We start from the raw sequence: 24139 nt of genomic DNA on the forward strand, positions 1-24139 counted from the left end.
AGTTTAAAGTGTTTAACGAGGAATTTAATTTATCTGTATTTGTCGTTAATATTTCTTTACAATATTCTCAATATATATTTTCCAAGTGGAGTTGAGCTCGAAATAGAAATAGACTCTACATTACATAATAAGTTTGACTCGAACAATCACTATTTTGACTTGTCAAAACGATGACTTGGCAATTCTGTCAATGATGTTTTGATGAGATCTCAAAACTATTGACTAATATTCTGCAATATAGCAGTCCCGCCAGTGATTACACTGAGATAAGTTTTTAAGTGTCAACATGTGAGTGTTGTAGAGAGTCTGATAACAGGTTTATCTCGAGGTTGGGTTGATAACGATGGGTATATGTGTCTCTTCATAGCCGTCCATTGTACGTGTTGTTCATTGTTGAAATAACTTGTGAGTTAATAATTTTGTTCTCTTCTGATTCTCTTGAGGTAATTTTAACTTAACTATTTGTTATGTACAATATTTATAAGCTAAAAAAAGATTTTCACTGATTGGGAGCTTACACACAATTGTCAAATTTTACATAAATAAAATACGAGTATTATATTTTGGTATGAAACAAAGGCATTTATCTATTCCTAAACTGCTGATTTAGACGCCCCTGCTTATCAGATGCGTGTTTCTTTAATTATAACTAAAAAGTATTTCTAGTTCTGACGGACGGTGGTTCTAAATATCTTAGTTCGGCTCACCTCCCGTGTATTTAAACTTGTCCGTGCACCGAGAAAGGCAATACTTGATTATTATTGTAAAACGTACATTTAGATTTTGATTTTAAAAATTGTATAATGTGCTATATGTAGTTACAGAATATTTAGGCATTAAATAATAAAAATATGTAATGCAGCGTTTTTACTATATTACTAACTAAACCAAGAACTTAGACAGGAAAAAACATTTGGGGGCAAAAGATATTTTACCTTAGTGGACAGAGTGTAAAACCCCATTTTCTTCCTTAAAAAGTTCTTAACCCGTTTCTTTGTTGATAATTATCATTCAGCAGTACGTGTCAGTAATACTGAATTATTTCAATAACAATAATCGTTTACTAAAAGAGTAATTGAAAATATTGGACATTTGAGGGGATGTGGACCCTTTGGAACCCCTCTCTGGCTACGACCTTGAACTAAACAGTAGTCATGCCGATAAGAAAATGTAGATCGTCTCACGAGACGTAAATATGTAATAAAGAAAGAATTGATCCAACTTGTGATGTAGTACGTCTATGCCTTTCATCGACATCTTAAGGAATATGTTTTAATAAGAAAACGTGATATACAATGAGAAACATATTTATATAAATATTTTGTTCTTATTATACATACAAAGTAATTATTTATATAGTTGAGGCTAATGATATAAAAGTCATTATTACCAATATTATTATTATTATCATCATTATACAGACTTGGTTTTCATAGTTACATTTTTAACTTAAATCTCTCAACCCTGTGGGAGTTCCAAGATGATATGAAGGAAAACATAATACGATAATTTATTAGTTTATACACTTCATATAGTTGAAAAATGTACCCTGGAAACGATTGTATTGTAAATGTTTTAATTATTCCCTGTGCTGGTACATTATTAAATTTTAATCGATTAGAGTTAAAAATTGAAAATAATAATAAAAGACATTAAATGTCTTAATTTTAGGAATAACAAGTAGAATCCCTCAATGTAGCTAATGAAATCAAATCAAATCATTTCATTATTGCTTTTAGACAATATATAACATTGTATAGCAGTCGTCATATATTCAAACAGCGAATACTCTACACATTCACACACAGCCAGACTTACATTTCACTCATTCACACTAATTCACACTATTTTTGGATCCAGATTTTAAATTTTGGTAATTTAAGATATTTTTAATGGACCCTTTGGAACCCCTCTCTGGCTATGTCCTTGAACTAAACAGTAGTCATGCCGACCTGTTACAAAATTAGCTATTACCTGTTACAAAATAACCGGCAGTACAATCCGAGGCTGACAGATTTGAAGTTGAAGGGTTAGTGGATATAATAATCACTTAAATAAAACATAGCGAATGACAACAAAAAGGTTTATTCGCGTAAATATTACACGTTAAAATCTTGATATTTGCACCGTCCACTAAGATTATATTGCACATACATAACTTTGAAAATCTTTGAACTCTCATTAGTTTAGTAGAATAAAAAATATATTGTCTTATAACATTTTTAAAATGTTACTACATATTTTGGGAAATTTTTACAACAAAAATGTAAAATCTAAGTTTGTAGTTATAAATGTTGTAGTAGGATTTTAATTTTATCAATTAAAAAAAGTATACCCCTATGGCACAAAGTGGTACTCACACAAACACTGTATGGAACGAAATAGCTTCCGTAATTAAGTTAATGAAAAGCATCTTGAAAGCCAGTTATATTTCCAAATTCACTTCTTGAATAATTACCTGTTTATGCTAGATTTATATGAGCAGATGGTTTCAATGAAACAAGAGACTACCATTCGTACGTAAAACATAAATTAGCGATTATCTTATTGGATTATCTGTTTATTCAAAGCAGTAAAACATCCTCCAATATTATAGTAAGAAAGTATACTTATTTTAAATGATCATTATGTAGATTTTGATAATTTTAGTCCACTTTATTACAGTTACATTATAGTACCTTAATCCTTACCTATCTAATAAATATCTTCTATATAGAAATGTATGACTTAATGTGTTGCTTAGCGATAATCTTGGGAAAAGCTTTACTACAAATTGCACCTGTTACAACTTATACGTAATGCATTAGAAACAATATGTAAACGCTGTCTTAAAACCCACCTCAATGAAAAAGCAATGTATGTTTGCACATAAGGTGCTTGACTCCTTATGTGCAAACATACATTGTTTAATATACAGGGAGTGAGATGTTCGTACTGGTACTGTATTGGTTTGCTCTCTTCGCATGTCAATAAACATACTACATACCTACTTAAACGAGTTATTCTTTCCCAGATTTCAGTCTGAAAAGAAATAAGACTCCTTCTATCACACAACACTCTTATGAAATGTTTCATGGAATTAGATTCCACTCTTCCCTTACACCGGAAACTGATCACAAGCGACGGAAGTAGATGTTTTTTGACTGACGTTGTATTTTTAACCTTTTGTCTTTGTATATTTTCTTCAATGGGGTGAAATTTTAAATCAATTTTAGCACCAGAATAATCGTAGACAGTATGTGGACGATTTTTGATCTAAGTTAGTTTCCGGGTCCCATATACGTATGTATTTTCTAGTCGAGACAACTTCGAAAATTGTGGAAATTTAAATAAATTAGACCAGAAATGATATTTAAAGGTCGTAATGTGTGTATATATATATATATAATTTCAATAAATATTGAATCGCAAAAAGTACTTGATCCGCCGGGACTCGATCCCGGATCTCTCACTTGCCGGGTGAATGTGCTACCATTACACCACAGACCGCTTACTTTTTCCGATCCAATTATTTTGTATTTGGCCGTATCTGTCACACATGCGTTTAAATAAGCAAACTAACATATGATCGGAAGACCAAACACCTGTCAAACAACTTTTATTTACGTTAAATTGTATAAATGGCAATAGCCTTATTTAATTTCAATATATATATATATATATATATATATATATATATATATATATATATATAGCGCTATATATCTATATTATAGCGAAAGTGAGATATTTTAGATATTTTAACTCCAATTTACCTCCTCATAATTCAAAAATAATTACAGTTAAAATATAATATATCATTTGTTGTATGTCTCTTAAAGAACGACATACTGATAATTCGATAACGATATACTGGAGTTGTAAGTTAATAATTAAAGGCGTAACAAGTTTTTTGGGAAACTCATTAGACTTGTATTTATTTATAAATCACGCAATGCTTATTACTAATTGTCTTTACTTATGAGCGAGGGTGCAGAACAAGCGAGGTACACAGTAACTGTGCCGGGACCTTACTACATTATAGCTTAATGAAACATACCAACTTGCCCCGTGTGCTCAAAACACAAGATAAAATATCGACAGTTTTATTTTCACACAAATCACAACAGGAAAATGAATAAATTAGGCTTGTATGATTCTGGAAAATATATTAATTCAAGGAAAGGCAATTAAATTATCTATTTACCCAAAACAAACATTTAATTAAACTTATATTTGTAAATTCACTAATAGATAATTTGAGGGAAGTTAATATTCCTCAAAGCGAAGCGGCCGAATACCTTCCATAATGTATGGTATGTCCTATGTACATAAAATGTGGCACACACATGCCTCATGACTTGCACAGAAAAACAATAGCGTCTTTATGAAGATTAACTACCATAGCGACTGAAATATAATTGCAAACCCTACAAAAAGTATATTATTATTTTTTATCTTACCGCTATTCGAAAAAAGTTAAAATTCCACACACACACACACACACACACACACACACAGTTCTCGTCATATAAATTGATTACAAAACGTATATTAAAGAAGATAAACCTGGATAACTGGTGTACATGGAAGTTGTATCCGCTATAAAAACTACGTTTTGCTTTGTAAACTTCCCGGTATCCTATGAATTTAAGTTTGACATACATGTGTATTATGCATTAATGGTAAACCAACTCGGGTAAACAACCAAAACGTTGTTAACTGCTAATTATAAAAGTTAAGACACAATTTTCATTTTAATGTTAGCAATACTCTAGATATAAAATAATTTCAAATGCTGTTATCTAGTAGGAAAAAAACTCAATTATGTAGTATGTGCCGCACAATGAATTTACAAATTTTGAGATATAAAAAGTTAGAATTGGTTTTAAATTTGAGGTATTTATATTATGCTTTTATGCGTACAAAATTTATTTTTTTGTTTGTTGTAAAAATTCATAAGAAAAAAAATAGCTTCACAAATGCCTTCACTATAGTGTAAAAGTAATCATTTTCCTCATTACCAAAGTATATGGTATATTGAATGTAATAAACTTAAGAATATATCCAAATATCCTTGCCTTTTTAACATTCTCTACTTGAAAATTCATAACAACACTTGGTTTTGAGGAATAAAAATACACTAACTATTCAACGATAATCCGTACTCTTATTGACCATATAAGACTACTTGAATATCACCCCTCCCCCTGTTAATGTTAAATTAATTTATTATTATCATTTATTTCAGTAAGCTTTTACATGCAACCTTATGTAGTTGATTTATAGGCTTTTAAACAGGGGTTCATAAGAATAATCGTTAGACAACGCAGAAACGTTTACTAATTACCAATTTTCAACATTGATATAAGAATCAAAACAGTGAATAATTTTATTTTCTTTGTTGATGGGTTTCAGGTACTGACGTGATTATGGCTGTGGTCACTGACTCTGTGCTGGTGGATGTGCTCTTAACTATCATTCCAGCTCTGTACCTTCTGTACTGGTACATCACAAATAACGATGACTACTGGGACAAAAGAGGCATTGTAAATTTCAAGAAAGGATTGTTTTGGGGTACTTTGTTGGGCAAAAAATCACAAGCCGACGGAATTAGGGAGATTTACAATCAATTTTCGGAAGAAAAGTATGTAGGACTGTTTCAATTCAAAAAGCCTGTTCTTATGGTGAGAGATCCAGACTTAATTAACAAGGTTTTGGTGAAAGATTTCACACACTTCCAGGACAGGGGAAACCCTAGAACTAAAAGAGATCTCTTTTCTAAAAACCTTTTTGGATTAAGAGGAAGGATATGGCGAGCATTACGTTACAAGTTGACGCCCACCTTTACAACTGGTAAATTGAGAGGAATGTTCGAACAAATCTCCAAAAGTGGTGAAAATCTTGTTAACAAGATAGAAGAGGTTTCATCTGTAAATGAAGGAGTGAATTCTTCAAACATTCTGTTTGAATTCACGTTGGATGTGATCGCAAGCTGTGCATTTGGAGTCCAGTTTTCACCAGGTAGTCCTGACTTCAAAAAATTCAAGACTATCGTAGAAAAAATGTTTGCCGGTTCCCCTTTAAACTTTTTGAAATTCACACTTCTGACAATAGCGCCAAAAATAGCTGAATTCTTTAACATAACCATGTCTTCTAGTGAAGCTACAGAATATTTTACGAATATGACCAAGGCCACTATAAAATATCGTAAGGAAAATAATATCCACAGGAACGACTACTTTCAACTGCTGTTATCATTGAAAGAGCAAGATGAGAATGGAAAGTTCATACCCCCTGTAGCTTCTGAGGTTAATGAAGAAGACGCTGTCATTGACCAGATGAGATATACAGAGGAAGATGACAAATCACTGGATACATCTGAGAAATGTAGGTTCTACTTCAGTCATTTTATTCTAGTCCAATGTAATTCATTCTAGTGTACTAGCAAAAAAGTACAAGTAGGAATGTGGTATTAAAAGAACTATTAAATTTGAAATGATAGAGTTGTAAAAGTAAGAACATAACTTTATAAAAAGTGTGTGACGCATTGTTTAAAAATACTATCTTTAAAAGATTGCAGCCCACTTTTGATATTGTTGTCATTTATACACGAATAGGCAGGTAAACATATAGCAACGGTAACTGAGTACCGTTTGTTACGACTAAAATAAATGGATCTGAAGTGACTCAAAAAAGGTTTTAGTATTTAAAGACATTTGGTTAACTATAGCAGTAAATGAGCCTTTAACATTTGAACTATTGTTCATTGTATTATTTACACTCAAGAACAAAAGTGGCTATATATCTTTGGTCTACTTCTTCCATGACTTGTGAACCATAGTGGGAAAAGGTATTGATATATTAACACTCTAATGATAGAGTTGCTGATATGTTGTGTGTGCTTCAAAACATTGTAATATAAAAATATATCTATGCAGAATGTACCATGTGATCATTTATAGAGCAATGAAACAATTCTACCTTTAAAAATCTTTATCTCAACTTGAAAGAGTTACATTTTTGTGACAGAACTTTAATAGAGCATTTCCAAAAGTGTTTACAGATGAATCAATCACTTCAAACACCGTCATCTTCTTGACCGGTGGTTCAGAAACCGTGTCTCGCACAATCGGCTTTGTTCTGTTTGAGCTATCGAGACATCCTGAAATTCAACAGAAAACTCAGCAGGAGGTGGATTCTGTGTTGTCTAAACACGGAGAATGGTCTTATGACGCTCTTAAGGCCATGACATATCTGGATCAGGTTATTCAAGGTAACTAATCGTCTTGCTTGTAGTCAAAATTAGCCATAGCTAAAATGCTTACCTCACCTGATGAGAATCCTTTTGAACAGAGTCACAGAGGATGTACCCGATCCTACCCATTCTGATGAGAGAGTGTGTCCGCCCGTACAGGTTACCTGACTCGGACCTCATCGTAAAGAAGGGAACGATCATCCTTATTCCTGTTTCTGGCCTTCACAAAGACCCCCAGCACTACCCTGATCCTTCAACGTTCAACCCAGAAAGATTCAAGGGCAACAATTTCAAACCCAGTTCTACTTTCTTACCCTTTGGCGATGGACCGAGAATTTGTATTGGTAAGTCATATTTTAAAGCTAATCTGATTTGATTCCATCTATATACTCCAGATTGCAATAATGGAGTTGAAGTTAATACACGTAGAGAATCGAATGTATGCAATCCTCAAGTTGATACTCTAGCTTTCCCACATAGTTAGTTGTCGAAATGATGATACATTCAGTAGGTTAGCGATATCTCATTTTGTCTTACTTTAACAGTAGCACTAATTATTCGTTGTAGCTATGAGGTTTAGATTTATGAAGTTAAAAGATTGTGTGATCTGAATCATGTCTCAGAAGTCTTATAAACTCGTCTTTTCTTCAACTAACTATTCTTATTCCAAAGGTGGACAAGGATCAACATCACTATAGTATCAATAACACTTATTTCCTTTTGCAACCATTTTTAGAGTTGTGTCACGCCATTCAAGTACTGGATATAGTTCCGACCAGATCGTTCCGGGCTTGAGACTCGTTCCACGAGAGTTCCAGTTCCAGACGTCCCATTTCGACAAGTTATTCCTGGCTGATTTCGTTCTTCAACGATATATTTGTTACGTTCCAGAACGTGTTTAATAGTTGTAATTAAAATCCAAGATATAAAACTACATATATGATGTTTAGTGATAATTTAAACAAAATGTATACCTGTTCAACTGGTCTTCGTTCATTGTAAATATCTATCTTGATAAACATCAATTAAAATTGTAAATCCCCTAATAAAAGGAGTGACATTTCCGTGAATCAGCGTAAACCACGCAATTTAAGGTTTTAAATCACAAAAAAGTACGATAAGTAATATTACTGAAAATTCCTTCACATATAATTTAATACAAAAAGATACAAATAATTCAAGATTTAGAGCGTGTACTTAAAATAGTAAAGTTAAGTGTTAAGTTTAAGAACTTGATTTTTAAGAATTTTAATAGACACGATTTGAAGGATAAAACATTGCCAACCTCAAATAAAACACCTCTATAATTCCTCTAAATAATCCAGTAGAGGAACAGGTTGCTACTTGGAATATTGCCATTACCTAGAAACTAGATTGGAACTGGAACATTTATGAACTTCCAGCTGGAACTGGTTCGGAACTTCGCGAAGCGTTTAGTAAACCGTGTAGACGGACCATGAAGTTCCAAAGAAATGAAATGTTTTAAATACATCCCAGTTCCCGAACGTTCCGATGGAACTAGTTCTAGTTCTATTGGCATATCTCCAATAAGGTTTCTCACTGATGTATATGGAGTCTTTTGTGAAAGATCATCTATTATTTTAAGGTTCCTGTCAATAATAGACAATTTTTCCTAAGCTAATAATGCTTGTAGTACGAGTTGTGAAGGTTAATGTCCTCACCAGAGTAAGACATTCAAAAATATTAATTCTCTGTTACAGCCATGAGGTTTGCAGTGATGGAGGTGAAGGCTTGTGTGGCCAGGATCATGTCTCAGTACTCAGTGAGCAACAAAACTCAACTTCCTCTCCAGTTTGACGTTCATTCATTTATACCAGTAGTCAAAGGTGGACTGTTCCTTTCATTTCAAAAGAGATCACCTAAACTAGTTTTGTAATAATTAACTAATACAGTTGTAGCCTAATTTTACTTTAATTTTTTATAACCACCATTTTATATTTGGATCATCACTCTTCGGATTGTAAATATGATTTTGTTACTCTTAAATTGTATTAAATTGTTATATTGTGTATTATTACGTGTCATATATTTAATTTGTTTTCCTTACCTAAAGGATTTTCAAGCTATGAATATTTGTACAATTAAGTTGCAAAAAGATATGAAATTTACTACATTTAATAGTTTACTATCTTTCCCCTCAATGATGGCCTACATATATGACTGATTTTATACTAGACTTAATCTCTTCACTACATGTCGATAACAAAGAAATTTTTAAGATAAAGATACCTGCCACTCACAAACAAGACATAAAGATAAAGAAATCTATTACTGATAAGTATTGTTCTGATTTTCAACCTAAATGTCACAAGAATATGCCCCATGTATTGCAGGAATAAATTTCCGACATTTGAAATATCTAAATATCTTATTCGCACTGCTATAATATCTAAGATTTCAGAGCTACTTTCGTGTTTTTCAAAGCACTGGCTTATTATAATGAAATTGGTGGTTCTTGTTTAAACAACTTTGATGCTAATGAAGTGATGTGTAAAAAATATTGCAAAATTGCGGAACTGCAATTTTTTAAAAACCCCAATGAAATGAAATGAAATGAAATGAATGAAATGAAATGAAATGAAATATGCCTTTATTCAAGAGGCGGAGTTAGGGCTATTTAGCCCTCTCTACCACTCAACCTCACATAATATACAGATATATATATATATATATATATATATATATATATACATATTTACATTTAATGACCTTAAAACTATAACAAATTCCATTTTAAATTTAAATTTAACCAAAATATATACTACTATGTAATAATTAAAAATCAAATTTATCAGCTGAATATGTAGAAAATTTTCAAACAAAGATAAATTAAAACTTAAATTAACAATTTACTTTTTAAATAGTTTCTTGTTATTGCTACATTCATTCTCTCAAACACACAGCCTGACCACAAGCACGCCACGAGCACCGCCATCCGCCACCCCTACAGACCGCCCAGCAACAAGTCCCTGACCCCCGCCCCAAAACGAGCCCGACCTTCTATAACACGAATATCATCAGGAAGAGAGTTCCAGAGGCGACATGCCTGAACAGTGAACGACCTACTGAAGAAGTTCGATCGATGAACAGGAATTGAGAGTAACGTGGATCCCCTTCTCGTAGGTCGCTCACTTATATCGGAAATAAATTTGAAATTTTCGGACAGGTAAACAGGTGACTTGTTTCTGATAACTGAATGTAGAGTTGAAAGAATGTGAAGTTGGCGAAGTTGTTGAAGTTTCAGAAGCGATAGCTGTTTGAAAAATGGAGTCACATGCTCATAACGTCTGAGATTGAAAATAAATCTGATACAATAGTTTTGAGCACGTTGAAGCCTGTCCGAAAGCTCAACAGTCATGTCACTGATCACAGCGTCACAGTAGTTGAAGTGTGGCAGTATGAGAGTTTTAACCAGCATAACCTTGACACTGAATGGTAGATATAAAGCAAAACGCTTTAAACTGTGAATGCCAGCAAATACTCTATTACACGTTATCGTAACCTGGTCATTCCACTTAAGACTTGAGCTCATAGTAAGACCAAGATTTTTTAATTTGTTTTGAAAATTTAGTACGTGGTTATTGAGTTCAAGTTTTGGTGCAACGTTGAAGTCCAAACGGTCGATCAATCTTGGGTTTCCCAATACCATTGCCTGCGTTTTGTCTTCATTTAATTTCAGCCCATGTTTATTTGCCCAACAAGCAATTGATTCAATGTCTTGATTGAGTAGAACCATAAATGTGCTCAATTCATCAGGCGAACAGTGTACGTAAATCTGTAAATCATCGGCATAAAGATGAAACTTAGAGTGCCTTATAATAGATGTGACGTCATTAATATAAATTGAGAACAATAGGGGTCCAAGAACAGAGCCCTGTGGAACACCCCGTGTTACGGCTTTCCATTCAGATATTTTTTCCCTTTCTTTGACACATTGCTGTCGCCCAGTAAGATACGATTTGACCCAGTTAACACACTCATCGGAGAAACCATACTTCTTCAATTTGATGAGGAGAAGGGGGTAATAAACACAGTCGAAGGCTTTGGAAAAGTCAAAAAGCAGTAAAATGGTGATTAGTCTCTTGTCCATTGCCAATCTGATATCATCGGTGATTGTAATTAGGGTTGTGGTGGTGCTGTGATTAGGCCTGAATCCAGACTGGTATTTAGATAAGATGTTATAGGTATTCAGATAAGATGAAATTTGTTGATGTACCACTCTTTCAAGGCATTTGGAGAGACAAGGGAGAATACTGATTGGACGTAGGTCAGAAGGGGATTGCGGATTAGACACTTTCCTCAACGGACGAACTAGAGCATGCTTCCAGGTTAGGGGAAATACAGAGGAATTTAAAGAATAATTGAAAATGACTACTAAAACAGGAAGGGTGATTGGCAATGTATCTTTCAGAAAGCGCAAAGGTATGTTGTCAGCCCCAACTGCGTTGCTGGTCATCCTCGCGAAAGCAGCAAGCACATCAGCCTCACTAACAGGTGTGAAAGAAAACTGGCGGCCAGCAGCCTCCCGAGGAGCAGCCTCCAGCTCAGCAATATAATCGCTAGCTGCAGATATATTAACAGGGATATTAATAAAGTAATCATTTATAATATTGAGGTCAAACGGAACAGGTGGACTGATATTAGATTTACCCACACCAAGGTCTTTGATTTTACTCCACAGTGATTTAGTGGACTGAGGCTCTGAAAGTGTTGCGTGGTAAAATCTAACTTTGGCGTTACGTATTTGCTGCTGCGTGTGATTCCTAAGACGTTTATATGCCTCCCAATCTTGAGTGGATTTAGAACGTTTAGCTTTTCTGAAGGCGGAATCCCTTTGCTTTTGCAAATTTCTTATGAAATCATTCATCCATGGAGAGGGGGCTTTGGTTACTCTTTTAGTTATGATTGGGGCATGTTTATCAAATAAATTAGTAAGTAAAGCATTAAATTTGATAACCATTTTGTCTACATTATTGGCAGTGGTTACTTCATGCCAGGGTAAAGCAGCAGCATCTGTGAGAAGTGAAGCATGATCTATGTCCCTGTATCTGCGATATTTGATAATATTGGGCTTATTTTTGGGGGTATGGAGTTTATAGGCACAAAAAATGAGATCATGCTTTGAAAGTCCAGGGGCAGGAAATTGTCCGTGGTGTGCAACGTGGGTCGGGTCAGAAACAGCCATGATGTCAAGCCACGTGTCGGTTGTAGCAGTGTGATGAGTGGCCTGAAGTGGTAGCAGAGACATGTTACATGACTGAAACATTGTGGTCAAAAAGGTTTTCTCATATGTGGTAGGCCCTAAAAAATCGGAGTTAAGATCGCCCATGACAATGACATGACTGTAACGAGCCATAAGATCGATGAGTGTGTGTTCAAATTCGGCAAGATGGCCGGTATTGGGGGCCCTATAACATGCACCGACTAAAACATGCGTCCCGTTGACACTGACATCCAAAAACATAAATTCAGGCCGTCCCTCTCTAGATGTATCAGATGAGAATAAGATGGAAGTAGGAAACTGAGACTTGACATAAACTGCGACTCCACCACCACGTTTGTGTAGACGGTCGTTCCTGAAAATATTGTAGCCAGCTAAATTAATGCTCTTGTCGCTTGTGGTTGGTTTTAACCAAGTCTCAGAGACCAAGATAATGTCGGTATGTAATGGCTCAAAAATGGAACGAAATTCGTCAATATGACTATACAGTGATTGTGCGTTAACGTGTGCTGCCTTGAGGAAATTGTTGTAGGGAGCGAGAGAACGGCAGAGAAGCGCGGGCAGGGACGGCGGAGAGGCGCGCCCGCTCGGGGCGGGGCTGTCAGAGCCGTGCACGGCGGCGAGCAGGGGCGCGACGACACTGCAGGCGGCGAGCGGCCGGCGGTACACGCGACAGTGACATTGCGGTCAGGACATTTACACACTCACGCATACCATAACAAAGAAAAAATAATACTTTATCATTTAATATAAACTTAAAATTAATTGAAGTTATTACTAATTTAATATTATTCATAATAAATTTAAACATGCATGCAAGCTTGCAGGCTCTTATTGTAACAATAATAATCAGTATTAAAAATGTAAGTGGAGAGAAAAATAAATAAAATGGTAGTGAATTCAAATTTTTTTTAGTGCTATAATAATTCTAATAATAATTTTAAAAAGAATAAATTAACAGTAAAGTTATAATTATATAGCCAATTAAAATTCTTAAAACAAAATAATAATAATTTCGTAGAAATTCATTAGAAAATAAAAATATTGATGTACAGTGTAAAAGAAAATAAATAAAAGCTTAATTAGGAAGTAGAATTTCAGAACTGGAAATGGTAAAAAAATATACTTAATCAGTTAGAAGCTGGTTGGAGGTCGGAAAGCCGGGTCGCCACTCCCTTGCTGCCGTCCCTGCCCAGCCACAGCACCCTGCCGTCCTGGGTCCAGGTGTTGCGGACCCCGTGCTGCGCCGTCACCCTCTTCAGCACCTCCAGTCGCCGCGCCGTCAGGTCCTCCCGCACCGTGATGCCCGTGCCCTTCAGCTTCTTCTTCGTGTTGTATATCGTCCGCCGATCTTGGTAACTTATGAAGCGGACGATTATAGGCCGATGCCTCTTCCTACCGTCGGGCCCGGGCTTGGGCTGGCTGCCGACTCGGTGCGACCTGCAGATGGCGGAGGCAGGCAGGTCCACACCGAGCTTGTCCCTGCAGAGCTCCACCACGATGCGGTCGGTGTTCTCCCCCGTCGTCTCCTCCACCCCGAAGATGCGGAGGTTCTGGCGTCGCTGGAACTGCTCCAGCTCGTCACAGCGCCCCTGCAGTCGGTCGTCCATCTCCTCTAGCCGCTGGGTCAAGGTTCCCACCTGCTCCCGGAGCCTTGCCACCTCATCGCCGACGGACGCCATCGCCGCCCGCACAGCCTCCTCGACGACACCCTTCAGCTCGTGGGTGATGCGGGTCACGAGCTGGCCGAAGACGTCGCCAGAAGAAAGGTGCTTGCCGACGAGGTCTGCGATGACAGTCGCATCAACTCTGGCGGCCTTGTCGGTCCCGGTGGCAGGCATTGTTGATGTTGTAGAGCGGCCGGGGTCAGACGTTACAGATAAGGAGCGCTCGGACCGTTGCTTATCAGCTCCGCCAGATAATGGGACAGGCTCACCTTTAGACCCAGACCTGAGCTGCGGCGGCGATCGGTACATGAAATATTGTACTGATAAGCGAATTTTTAACTACACACGTTATAAAAAGTTTCGCTGATTCGATAAAAAAATGCTTAGTGTCTTTACGCGTGTAATGGCACCACTTTCCAAGAAAACTGTCAGAAAAATACCTTTTAAAACTATAAAAAACTTTAGAGCCGACTTGCACACGTGTCTGCTAGCAATCAGTCATCCCCTACATACCAATTGCACTGTGACGTGTGACTTGGAGATAGGGGAGCATTATGGTCACGTGCCCCCAAAACCCTGAATAGGTGCAGATCAAATATTTCTACTGAAACTAGTTTCTAAGGAATTAGCTTCTACTTTTGCCTAAAAGATGTGTAAAAAGTTCTATACGACTGACCTTCACTCTAGTAAACTAAAGTACAGTTACAACCGAGTAGGTCACTATGCGGATATACCTCTGCGTACATCTGCTTATCTGAGGCCTGTTGCCGCGCATGCGCAATAACAAAAATTGTCCGATTGTTTAGTTATTATAAATAAAGTAATTTTCCTGCTTCCATAAAGTCATATAGTGTACAATAAATGAGGGGGTTTAAATGATCGCCTAAAAGTGAAACGAAAAACAGAACAATAAATTTGCCTTATATTGATGCTCTTCCGTCGTAGCTCATTTAGGAATAAATCCCGAAACGTTTAACCTAAAATATAGTTAACATTATGGTAGTGTAAACCAATAAAACGACAGAGTTTTACCTTAAATACTGAAAAATATCTTGTTTAGTTTAAATCCGAATATAATGAGATTGTTTACAGTTCCTACATTAATCTTTTTAAACGAAACTGTACTATACATCTCAAACAAACATGTGAAAATTGTACTGAAAAATATATTAATAAGTGCTTTTCAATGTACTTCATCAATCAAAGTTAATCCTATATCTTGAATTAAAAATATTGAACAAATTTAAGTTTAAAAATATGTACTATATTTCATTTGGTTTAAAATTATTAATATTTCAATAAAGATATATCTTGTATTGAATATTTTGAAACTTTTATAACACCTTTATTTCATTATTTGTGAAATTGCATTAAAATGCATTGTATAGCAAAAATGATAGAGACTGAAATTCAGTCAGGACTACCAATTCTCATGATTATATGTATAACCATTACATAAAGTATTGAAAGTAATATATATGTAGGGGTCATATTCAACTGAAACTTTGTCATTAATTTTAATTCCATGATCTCTTACATTTAAAGATCGAATAATCAGTATTCATGAGTATTAGAAACTATTAGATCAATTTGGTGGACTGTAAAAAGCAACGAAATGTAATTCTTATGTTTAAAAACGCCTTTGATGTGATTTAAAAACAAAAGTATTCTGAAATAATGATGAGTCAACAAAATCTTACTATAAGCGGATGTACGCAATCACTTACCTTCCATTCCAGGAAGGAAGTATTTTAATAAAGTACAGAGTCGCGGCGCAGTGCCCTGAGTCTGAATTTGTCCAATAACAGTTAGCCAACTTGGCCAATTATGTGCGAAGCTTTGATAGCGCGTTAAAACGGAGCGGGAGTTTTTGAATCTAATTAATGAAACTTAATCAATTACAACAACATTTATCAACACGGATATTGGAAAGCTCTTCTTTAACTCTCATTTTGTAAACGTTAATGTTCTAATATAATGTTTTTGTAGCATCTGTATTATTGCCTTGCTTGATTCGTACTCAGGGGCTACATGTTTATCGATATCGACGATACTGACTATTTATCTGGTCATATGCTCTACACTTGACAGGCGATCTCAGAATCATTAAAGTGGGAGATACGTCCAGTTTTTCTTATTTAAAGATATCATAGGCCAATTTCATGTTAGGGAACAACTTAAGCTTTAAAACACTTGAACAATCTAAAAAGGTAAATGTACATAATGCAGAAACACTATATCTCCAAAGCTTTCTCGCCATAATAAAGTTGATCCCACAGACGAACCGAATACAGATGTTAGAATTTCAAACATTTCTCTTCCTAAAAACCAACTTATTCCAAACTTTATTGTATCCATTCTCTTGCTTTACAATACTGTTGTTAAAATCTTACCTTTTTGTGTTTACCTCAGTTACCATTCTACTATAATAGCAAAAGGTCTACATAATCTTCAAATTAAAATGTCATTGAAAACTTCTTTCTTGTCTTGTATTTGAATAAATATAAGAAGAATAGACTACAATAAAATATAAAATAACATATTTTATTCTATAAAATTATCAAATAAAATCATAAAAAATTAATCAGTATTAAATATGTTTATGATTTTAAAGGTTGAAAATCCTTGTAAGTCATCTCTGGATTAGCCATTTTTTACAGATGGTGTGTTCACAATTTTTAGTAAACAGCAAACAGCATAAACAATTCCCTTTACTGTAAAACTTACAGAATGCGTTATTCTAGAAAATAACGAGTCTCATAACGTAGTAAAATATCAAACAAATATACAAACCCATCTGCGAAAAAAGGACTTTTATTTACAATTTTAAAGTAGTGAATTTGTTTGTCTGACTGAAGTCAATATCAATACAGTAGAAGGGAATTGTGCGTCATGTAGAACCACTTGTTCTGTGTAAATCCCGCAGAGGATCAGATACATATGTGGCTGTTTCAAACACTTCTCTTCCTGACAACCATCTTATGAGCGAATTTATTTTATCCGCTTCCTTTTATGGCTTAACAAGTTAGTATTTACTCACAATTCCATCCTTATATACATTTATGTTACCTTATAATACCTAGATCAAAATAATATCCATATAGCTGGATTACAAAATAAAACCTTAGCATGACATTCATTTAGAATTCCGTTGTATATTCTTAAAAGCTATGCTGTATCTAAAAGTATCCATTTATTTTTGGACCATCAATTTTTAATTTTCATTATAAGACTATAGATCATATATATTTAAACTAATACATTTAATTGTAGGTGCATTATTCTATAATAATACTTATTGTAACTATAAAAGTTAGATAAACCACTGCAAAAAACACCTTTGGTATTTTCTATACTTACTTAGAAATAAAGTAGAAATAAGTTCCTATAGTTCTGTTATTAAACTAATACGACATTATCTTCTTGCTTATACAAAAATCAATATTGAAATTTCTTATTGTTTATTTATAAGCTATACTCTGAAAGAAAATGAATATTTTTATCATATGTATTCAGTTTTATGAAATTATTATAAGGTTTACACAATAAAAATGAATAAAAACTATATATTAAAAATGATATGGCTGTAATTATTTATTTATATTTCTACTTTATATCACGTCTTATTAGTAATTTAAAATATGAAATTTAAAAATTTAAGAATATTTAAATCCATCGTTCAGTGGTATATTTGTAAATTACAAATTTGAGATGTTATCAAAATGGTAATTATAATTTTATCAATAGAAATAAAGTGTCCATGTTTGTGTCATAGCTGTTTTTAAAATTGAGATAAGCTAAGTATATTAATTAAAAAAATATCAACATTAATATCTTTACAGATTTACTGAATGCATTCAATAAGTAACGTCTATTTTATAATATTGAAAAATTTTAAATTTTTTACATAACAGAGTTCATACAAGTAAATCGTTCATTTAAGTATTTTTATTTGAAAACGATAAATCTTTATTTCATATAATATATGTAGATTGTATATATCCTATAGAATGTATGTACATATTTGAATATTTGGAATAAAATCTGTTTTAATACATAATTATATCAGACTATGCATAAATTCTGTACCCATTTTGGTTTATTTTTTTATCTACGTCAATAATCATTTAGATTGAACTTGCGTCTTATTAATAAAATTTCAAAATAAAATTACAAGCTATTACAAAATATCTTATTTTTAGAGTTTACTCGTAAGAAATTTGGAGTTTTCATAAAGTATGCGTGTTGTGGTAGAATAGGTAAAAACTAAATTGTTTTTAAAATACGAAGTTTGTAAAACCCGTTATCTGGAAATTGAATAGAAGGACGGAGAAGTAAGAGTACACAAACCTCCCTTTGTTGGGGTGAATGTTACATCGTTGCATGAATGTACCGCTTAAAGAGCTTTCAAAGCCTTTAAGTGGATGTTAGCACCAGCAGTCAACCTTAACGGGGTTAAAGACACGATAAAGTACATTGAAGTAAACTCAACCCTTGTTAAGGTTCAAGAGGTTTCACATTACAGTTGCACGGTTAACGCACTAAGCTACGGATTTCAAACACAATTAAGGTTCAGACATTTAATTTAATTTTTCAATTAAAATATAATATAAATAATTCTGAATCAGCTTGTGCTAAACAATTATACTAGACATGATAAAACAGATTTATTCAATCTAAATTTAACGATGTTTAACAGGAGTTATTTATCTTTTAGATAAAAATAAACACGGTACGTGCAAGAAAGTGTTTGTTCATGGTGTATTTACACTATCAGAACAAAATTATTAGCGATGGTAAACGACTCTCCGGGTTGTGTTCCAGTAAATTTAAGAGTATAAACATATAAAATGAACTAAGACTTATGCCTGTGTAACTTTAGACAGATTATAAATCCTAGTATTACAATTGATGATTGTTCTCAGGAAAACTTTGTTTTACTTGATTTTGATTTAACTTATTATAATTGAACAATCTCAAGGGCAATTTTCTGGGAACTGTGTTCTTTTTGTTGTACATTACGGACTTAGAAAGTCAAATAAGGTGTCGTATGATCCACTCTTATGCTGACGATTCATAGTTACTGTCGTCGTACGCATCCTCAGGGCTAACTGTAGCTGAGTGACAGAGAGTATCGAACCTGGAAAACGTATAGCCAACATAAAGGTTATGCTCTGCAACTAAATAGTATTAAATGTTGCTTTTTTAATGTTAATGTTTCATTCTTTACTGGTCAGCTCAGAAAAAACTCAATGGTATAATAATATATTCGTGCAATAGTATTTTCAGAACATTTATTATGCATTGCCGACATTCGCTTGCTGCAGTAAACTGCATTTGTTTATATTCTTAGTAAATTCGATCATTTCGGCGTTTGTAGTAAAACCGCTGGGGTTCAATCTATTGTGGAACATTTTGACGAGCAAATTCTCCAACTTTCTTCTGACTTATCAGAAAATTCTTTTGACTTGGAGACAGGGATATCCGAAAGAAATTAACGTCTAGGCATAATGGGAGCGCATGAATTACTCGAAAAAATGGCATAATTTAATTTCCAAGGGGTCTCTTAGAAATTGGAGAAAAGGGGTTTTTAATTCTTTAAGCTAAAGAAGTAAAAAGTTTTTCCACCTGCTGTAAAAAACGCTCTGCGTCTACGAAAGACATAAAACGGATATTACATCTAAATATGTATTTGTTTTAGTGTATTGGTATTATTTTGTATTATTTTTCATAGTAGCTGTATTAGTATTTCCTTTCAAAAACGCTTGATTATTGTAGTAATTTTTAATACTAACTTATGTTGATATGTTAAAATTTATTGTAATAATCATCTAATGTTGCCTAAATTTATTTTTTTTGGAAGGACATAACATTAAAGTAAATTAAAGCGGACAGTAACCGGGTATGATAAGGTCATATCAATTTGACTTCCAAACTGACCGCCATTTAGATACATTTAATATATGTCTTTTATTTTAATCTGTACATTTAAAGTCCTACGTTTATAATTATTTAAACTTTATTATTTAAAACTGAAGTTATTAGTTTCCCTCTCATGATTCGGATTTTGAGCTCATTTATTATTTAAAATACGAAAGATCGGCGTTCCTTCAAGTACTACGGTATTGAAATAGTAATAAAGTGACCGTTCCAATTATAGAAAATATACTAATTGTTATTTTAATATTTTAAACGATTGTCATGAACTTTTCTTTATCACGTGGTAGAGTTAAACACACACTTCCGGTATAAAAAGGGCAAAGTACGTTAGATGAATTAACCTGTCTGAGCCACCAAATTCCCGCGTGGTCCGTAAGTAATAATTTTGCGCATGGTAATAGTTCCTAGGCCGATATCTTGTTGTAAATATTCATAATAACTTATCGTATAGTCAATTATCGTATAGTAAATTAAAAAGTTAATTTAGTGCTTATCGTTTTTAGTGATTGAAGCCAGGAGTGCAGCTACACATGCTTAATTTTTCTGGCGAACCAGTTTTTATTTAACTAATTATTGTCTCGGTTTATAACTAATTATTTTGGGGTTGTTTTAGACGGGTTCGAGGTTGACATTCGTGGTCAAGGATTTCGTAGTGAACATTCGTAGTCGGTATCTCCATGATCTTCCCAGTCAACGTTTTGTGGTTCCCAGGTTCCATGATCATCTGCACGCAGGGCGATTAAGTTAAAGGGAAGTATTTTATTCGCTATGCGTTTCTATAAAGGAAGTGTTCAAAGCTGTAAGATTATGTTTTGTTTTTAAAGGCTGTGTAATTATTAAGTCAGTCAGCGATTCATCCCAGACAAATGCCAATTCATAAAAGTGTTTCAATAAGTGGTTGACAGCTGGGAAGGTTAAGATTTATTTACTGATGTACAGCCTCCGGTACTTCTGTGTACGTTCATCAGATAAAATTCTTATAAACTATGAAAAATATCTTGCAGGTGAGAAATAGAATTACAGCTTAAGCAATGCAAAACCTATGATCTTTCGTCATCTAAAATCACAATAATAAAGGGTTTTTCATTTTGGGCGGGTAGATGAAAAATGAAATGAAATGAAAAATGACTTTATTAGAGGCGAAGTTAGGACTATAAAGTTCTCTCTACCACTCTCTACCACACTCTTCATTCCTCAATGAAATGTTGAGATGAAATAAAACCAGCTATGTTTGATATACTAACGAAATTTCTTTTTCATATGAAAAGCCCATGTATGCAATTATGTATGAAATATGTCATCATTAAAATGTCCACCGTGACTCACCATTGTACGGATTCGAGTGGTCCAGTTTTCAATTACTCTGACGCATAAATCCGTCCGTATTCGAGCGATGGTGTGGTTATGTTGATCTCAAGTTCATCGGTTGATTGAAGCCTATTGGCATAGACCTGTGACTTCAGAAATCCCACAAAAAAGTGTTGGGACGTCAAATCCCTCGAGCTAGGTGGACAATTCACATAACCTCCGCGAGAGATAACCATACCTTCAAATCGTTTATGCAAAATGTTAACGGTGTCGTTCGCTGTGCGCTGTCCTGCTGAAATCACATGTCGTTTACCTCCATATCGTTCAATTTGGGCCAAAGAAAATCCGTTATCATAGTTGTGTAGCGTTCGCCGTTGAAAGTGATTGCTGTACCAACGTTGTTTTTTTATGAATACTAACCAATCACACCGCCAGCCCAAACTCCGCACCAAACAATAACTTTTTTTGGATGCATCGCTACCTGTAGAACCTCATGTGGGTTGGCGTTGTCCCATATAAGGCAATTACGATTGTTAACATAGCCATTTATCAAGAAATGTGCTTTATAACTGAAGATAATTTTTTGGCCGAAATTATGGTCCTCTTCCAAACGCTCCAAAGTCCACTCGGTGAACAAACGTCTATGGTCATAAAATTTGAAAACTTTGAGCTCCTGGGTCCTGGGATTTTGTACGTATGCAGACCTAAATTCAGACGCACAATTCGCAATTCAGTGGCGAGTCCCTGCCCAATTACTGTGATCTACGATCTGGCCTTTTACTTCACTGTAAGAGCAAACACACTGCCTTGCTTTTTGTAAATAGTATCCAAGTGGAAATAAACATGAATTAGTTTTTATTAACAGCTTTTCTGTAAAGGATTCAAATTTGTAAATAGCTATAATGCCTTATTTTCAGCATGGAAATATAACATGAGGATCCAAAAATCCATCACAGCCTTTCACACGTGACAGGCTAATATTGTATCCTAGAGGTGGTAGAGCCAAGCGATCATGTGTCAATACTGGCACTGCCAAACTTGGCAACAATGGTGCGAGTTGTGTGGTAATTTTATTTACTGAATTTATTATTTATTCTCTGTTCACTGTAGGTTACATCACATTTTACTTCTTTCATTTTAGTTCAACATGACTTGATATTGAACTAATAAATTAGTTAATACAATCGCTTCGTAGTAACAATTTCTATGATCTATAGGGTTTTTAATTTTGGGTGGGTAAATGTTGGCAACCTGTGGCACCCATTTTGTTTTAGTGTCAGCTGTTTCATTAGTGTATTTTTTTCAGTTAGTACTGCCATTTCATGAAAAATGTTATGGAAGCAACTGTTATTGACTTTGGTTTTTTCATAAGTCCCATATATATATGCGAAGGTAATTAGTATATTCTCGTGCATTTACAGAATTGTTTGTGACATTGGTGATCATACAACTTGTGATACCTATTTGTTGTGTATGTTTACAAATACCCGAATTTTGGAACTCATCAAAAATATTTGATGATTGGCCTTTTGACAAAACATATAATACACAGCATCTATTCTATAATTTTTATAATTTTGTTGATTTGTATTTGATTTTGAAATCAGAGTTATTTGAGAAAGGATAAAATTAATTTTCTAAAAGTTATAACAAATAGTTCAACGTTAATACACGCATTTATTTTCTAATGTTGCATTTAAAAACCAATTTAATAGAAAGAACTCTGGAATAAAGTGTGATTTTTACGAAGTGTTCATTTTTTTCTCTTTACGTCATTTAAGGAACTACATATTAAAACACGACACATTACCAAACATGATGTTTCACCAATATTTCAGTTTTCTTTCAAAAATACAAAAAAATGTAATTGGATCTGATTTGGTTAGGATTGGAAACATCAAAATCTTTATCTCTTTTGGTTCAAATATTATCTTTTCCTGATCACTCAAGGTGCAGAGTCAAATAGTTTACCTTAAGGTAGTATAGTCTACTTTCTAGAGTAATAAAATTTTAATGCTAGACGACATAAAATTTATTTTATATTTGTAACGCATTTGATCGTTTGTTCGTTTAAATTAGCTATCTTTGATATTCCATACTTAAACTTCATTGAGAAAGCAGGGGTTTAATTAAGAGCAGTATCAAGTTCACTGTCAAAGCTATACTCAGGATTGTTCATCTAAATTTAGCGTCACTGAACAACATCAAAGGTCTATATTGGCACAGCTATTGGTTCGCTAAAGGTAGACAATCATGGAAGGAATTCAACAGGTTAATATTTTCAAAAACAAACAGTCCTTAAGTGGTAGAGAGGACTTTATAGTCCTAACTTCGCCTCTAATAAAGACATTTTTCATTTCATTTCATTTCATTTCCTTTACTCGCTGTTTAATGTGGTATTCTGATTTAAGTTTATGTTTTAACTAACATCTTAGCTCTCTTATTTTACCTCAAAAATATCCTAAATCTTCTCAATAAACTTATAATGTAGGTCTCCAGCCAACGTCATATGTACATAAATACAGAGTAATTAAAGCATGTCACAGGTATTCTGTACGTTATCAGAGAAAGTGGATGTAACGTAATATTCCAAAATGTAAACAATGGAGGAATGGATAGTTGTGTAGTGGTAGCACACTCATGGGACAAATGAGAGACCCGGGCTTGAGGTCTGGCGGAGTAAGTACTTTTTGTGATTCAATGTGTATTGAAAAATAAAATTAGGCTATTGTCATTTATACTAAA

General features: G+C 34.1%; 1 protein-coding gene across 1 annotated transcript; it reads left to right on the forward strand.

The window, feature by feature from the left end:
- Positions 1 to 295: 295 nt before the first annotated feature.
- Positions 296 to 9272, forward strand: LOC124366053 (probable cytochrome P450 6d5). The gene is made up of 5 exons (XM_046822261.1): positions 296 to 443; positions 5398 to 6369; positions 7037 to 7255; positions 7336 to 7581; positions 8959 to 9272. The coding sequence occupies exons 2-5, from the start codon at positions 5412 to 5414 to the stop codon at positions 9132 to 9134; spliced, it is 1599 nt and encodes a 532-aa protein (XP_046678217.1). The 5' UTR covers positions 296 to 443; positions 5398 to 5411; the 3' UTR covers positions 9135 to 9272.
- Positions 9273 to 24139: the final 14867 nt, after the last annotated feature.

The sequence above is a fragment of the Homalodisca vitripennis genome, chromosome 7 (assembly GCF_021130785.1).
Source record: "Homalodisca vitripennis isolate AUS2020 chromosome 7, UT_GWSS_2.1, whole genome shotgun sequence".
Lineage (NCBI taxonomy): Eukaryota > Metazoa > Arthropoda > Insecta > Hemiptera > Cicadellidae > Homalodisca > Homalodisca vitripennis.

Bases quoted from the DNA above. Each gene is read 5' to 3' on its own strand.
- LOC124366053 (XM_046822261.1), top strand. From the start codon at position 5,412: ATGGCTGTGGTCACTGACTCTGTGCTGGTGGATGTGCTCTTAACTATC. The intron at 7,256-7,335 runs GTAACTAATCGT...CCTTTTGAACAG, and splicing joins TCTGGATCAGGTTATTCAAG to AGTCACAGAGGATGTACCCG. The intron at 7,582-8,958 runs GTAAGTCATATT...TCTCTGTTACAG, and splicing joins TGGACCGAGAATTTGTATTG to CCATGAGGTTTGCAGTGATG.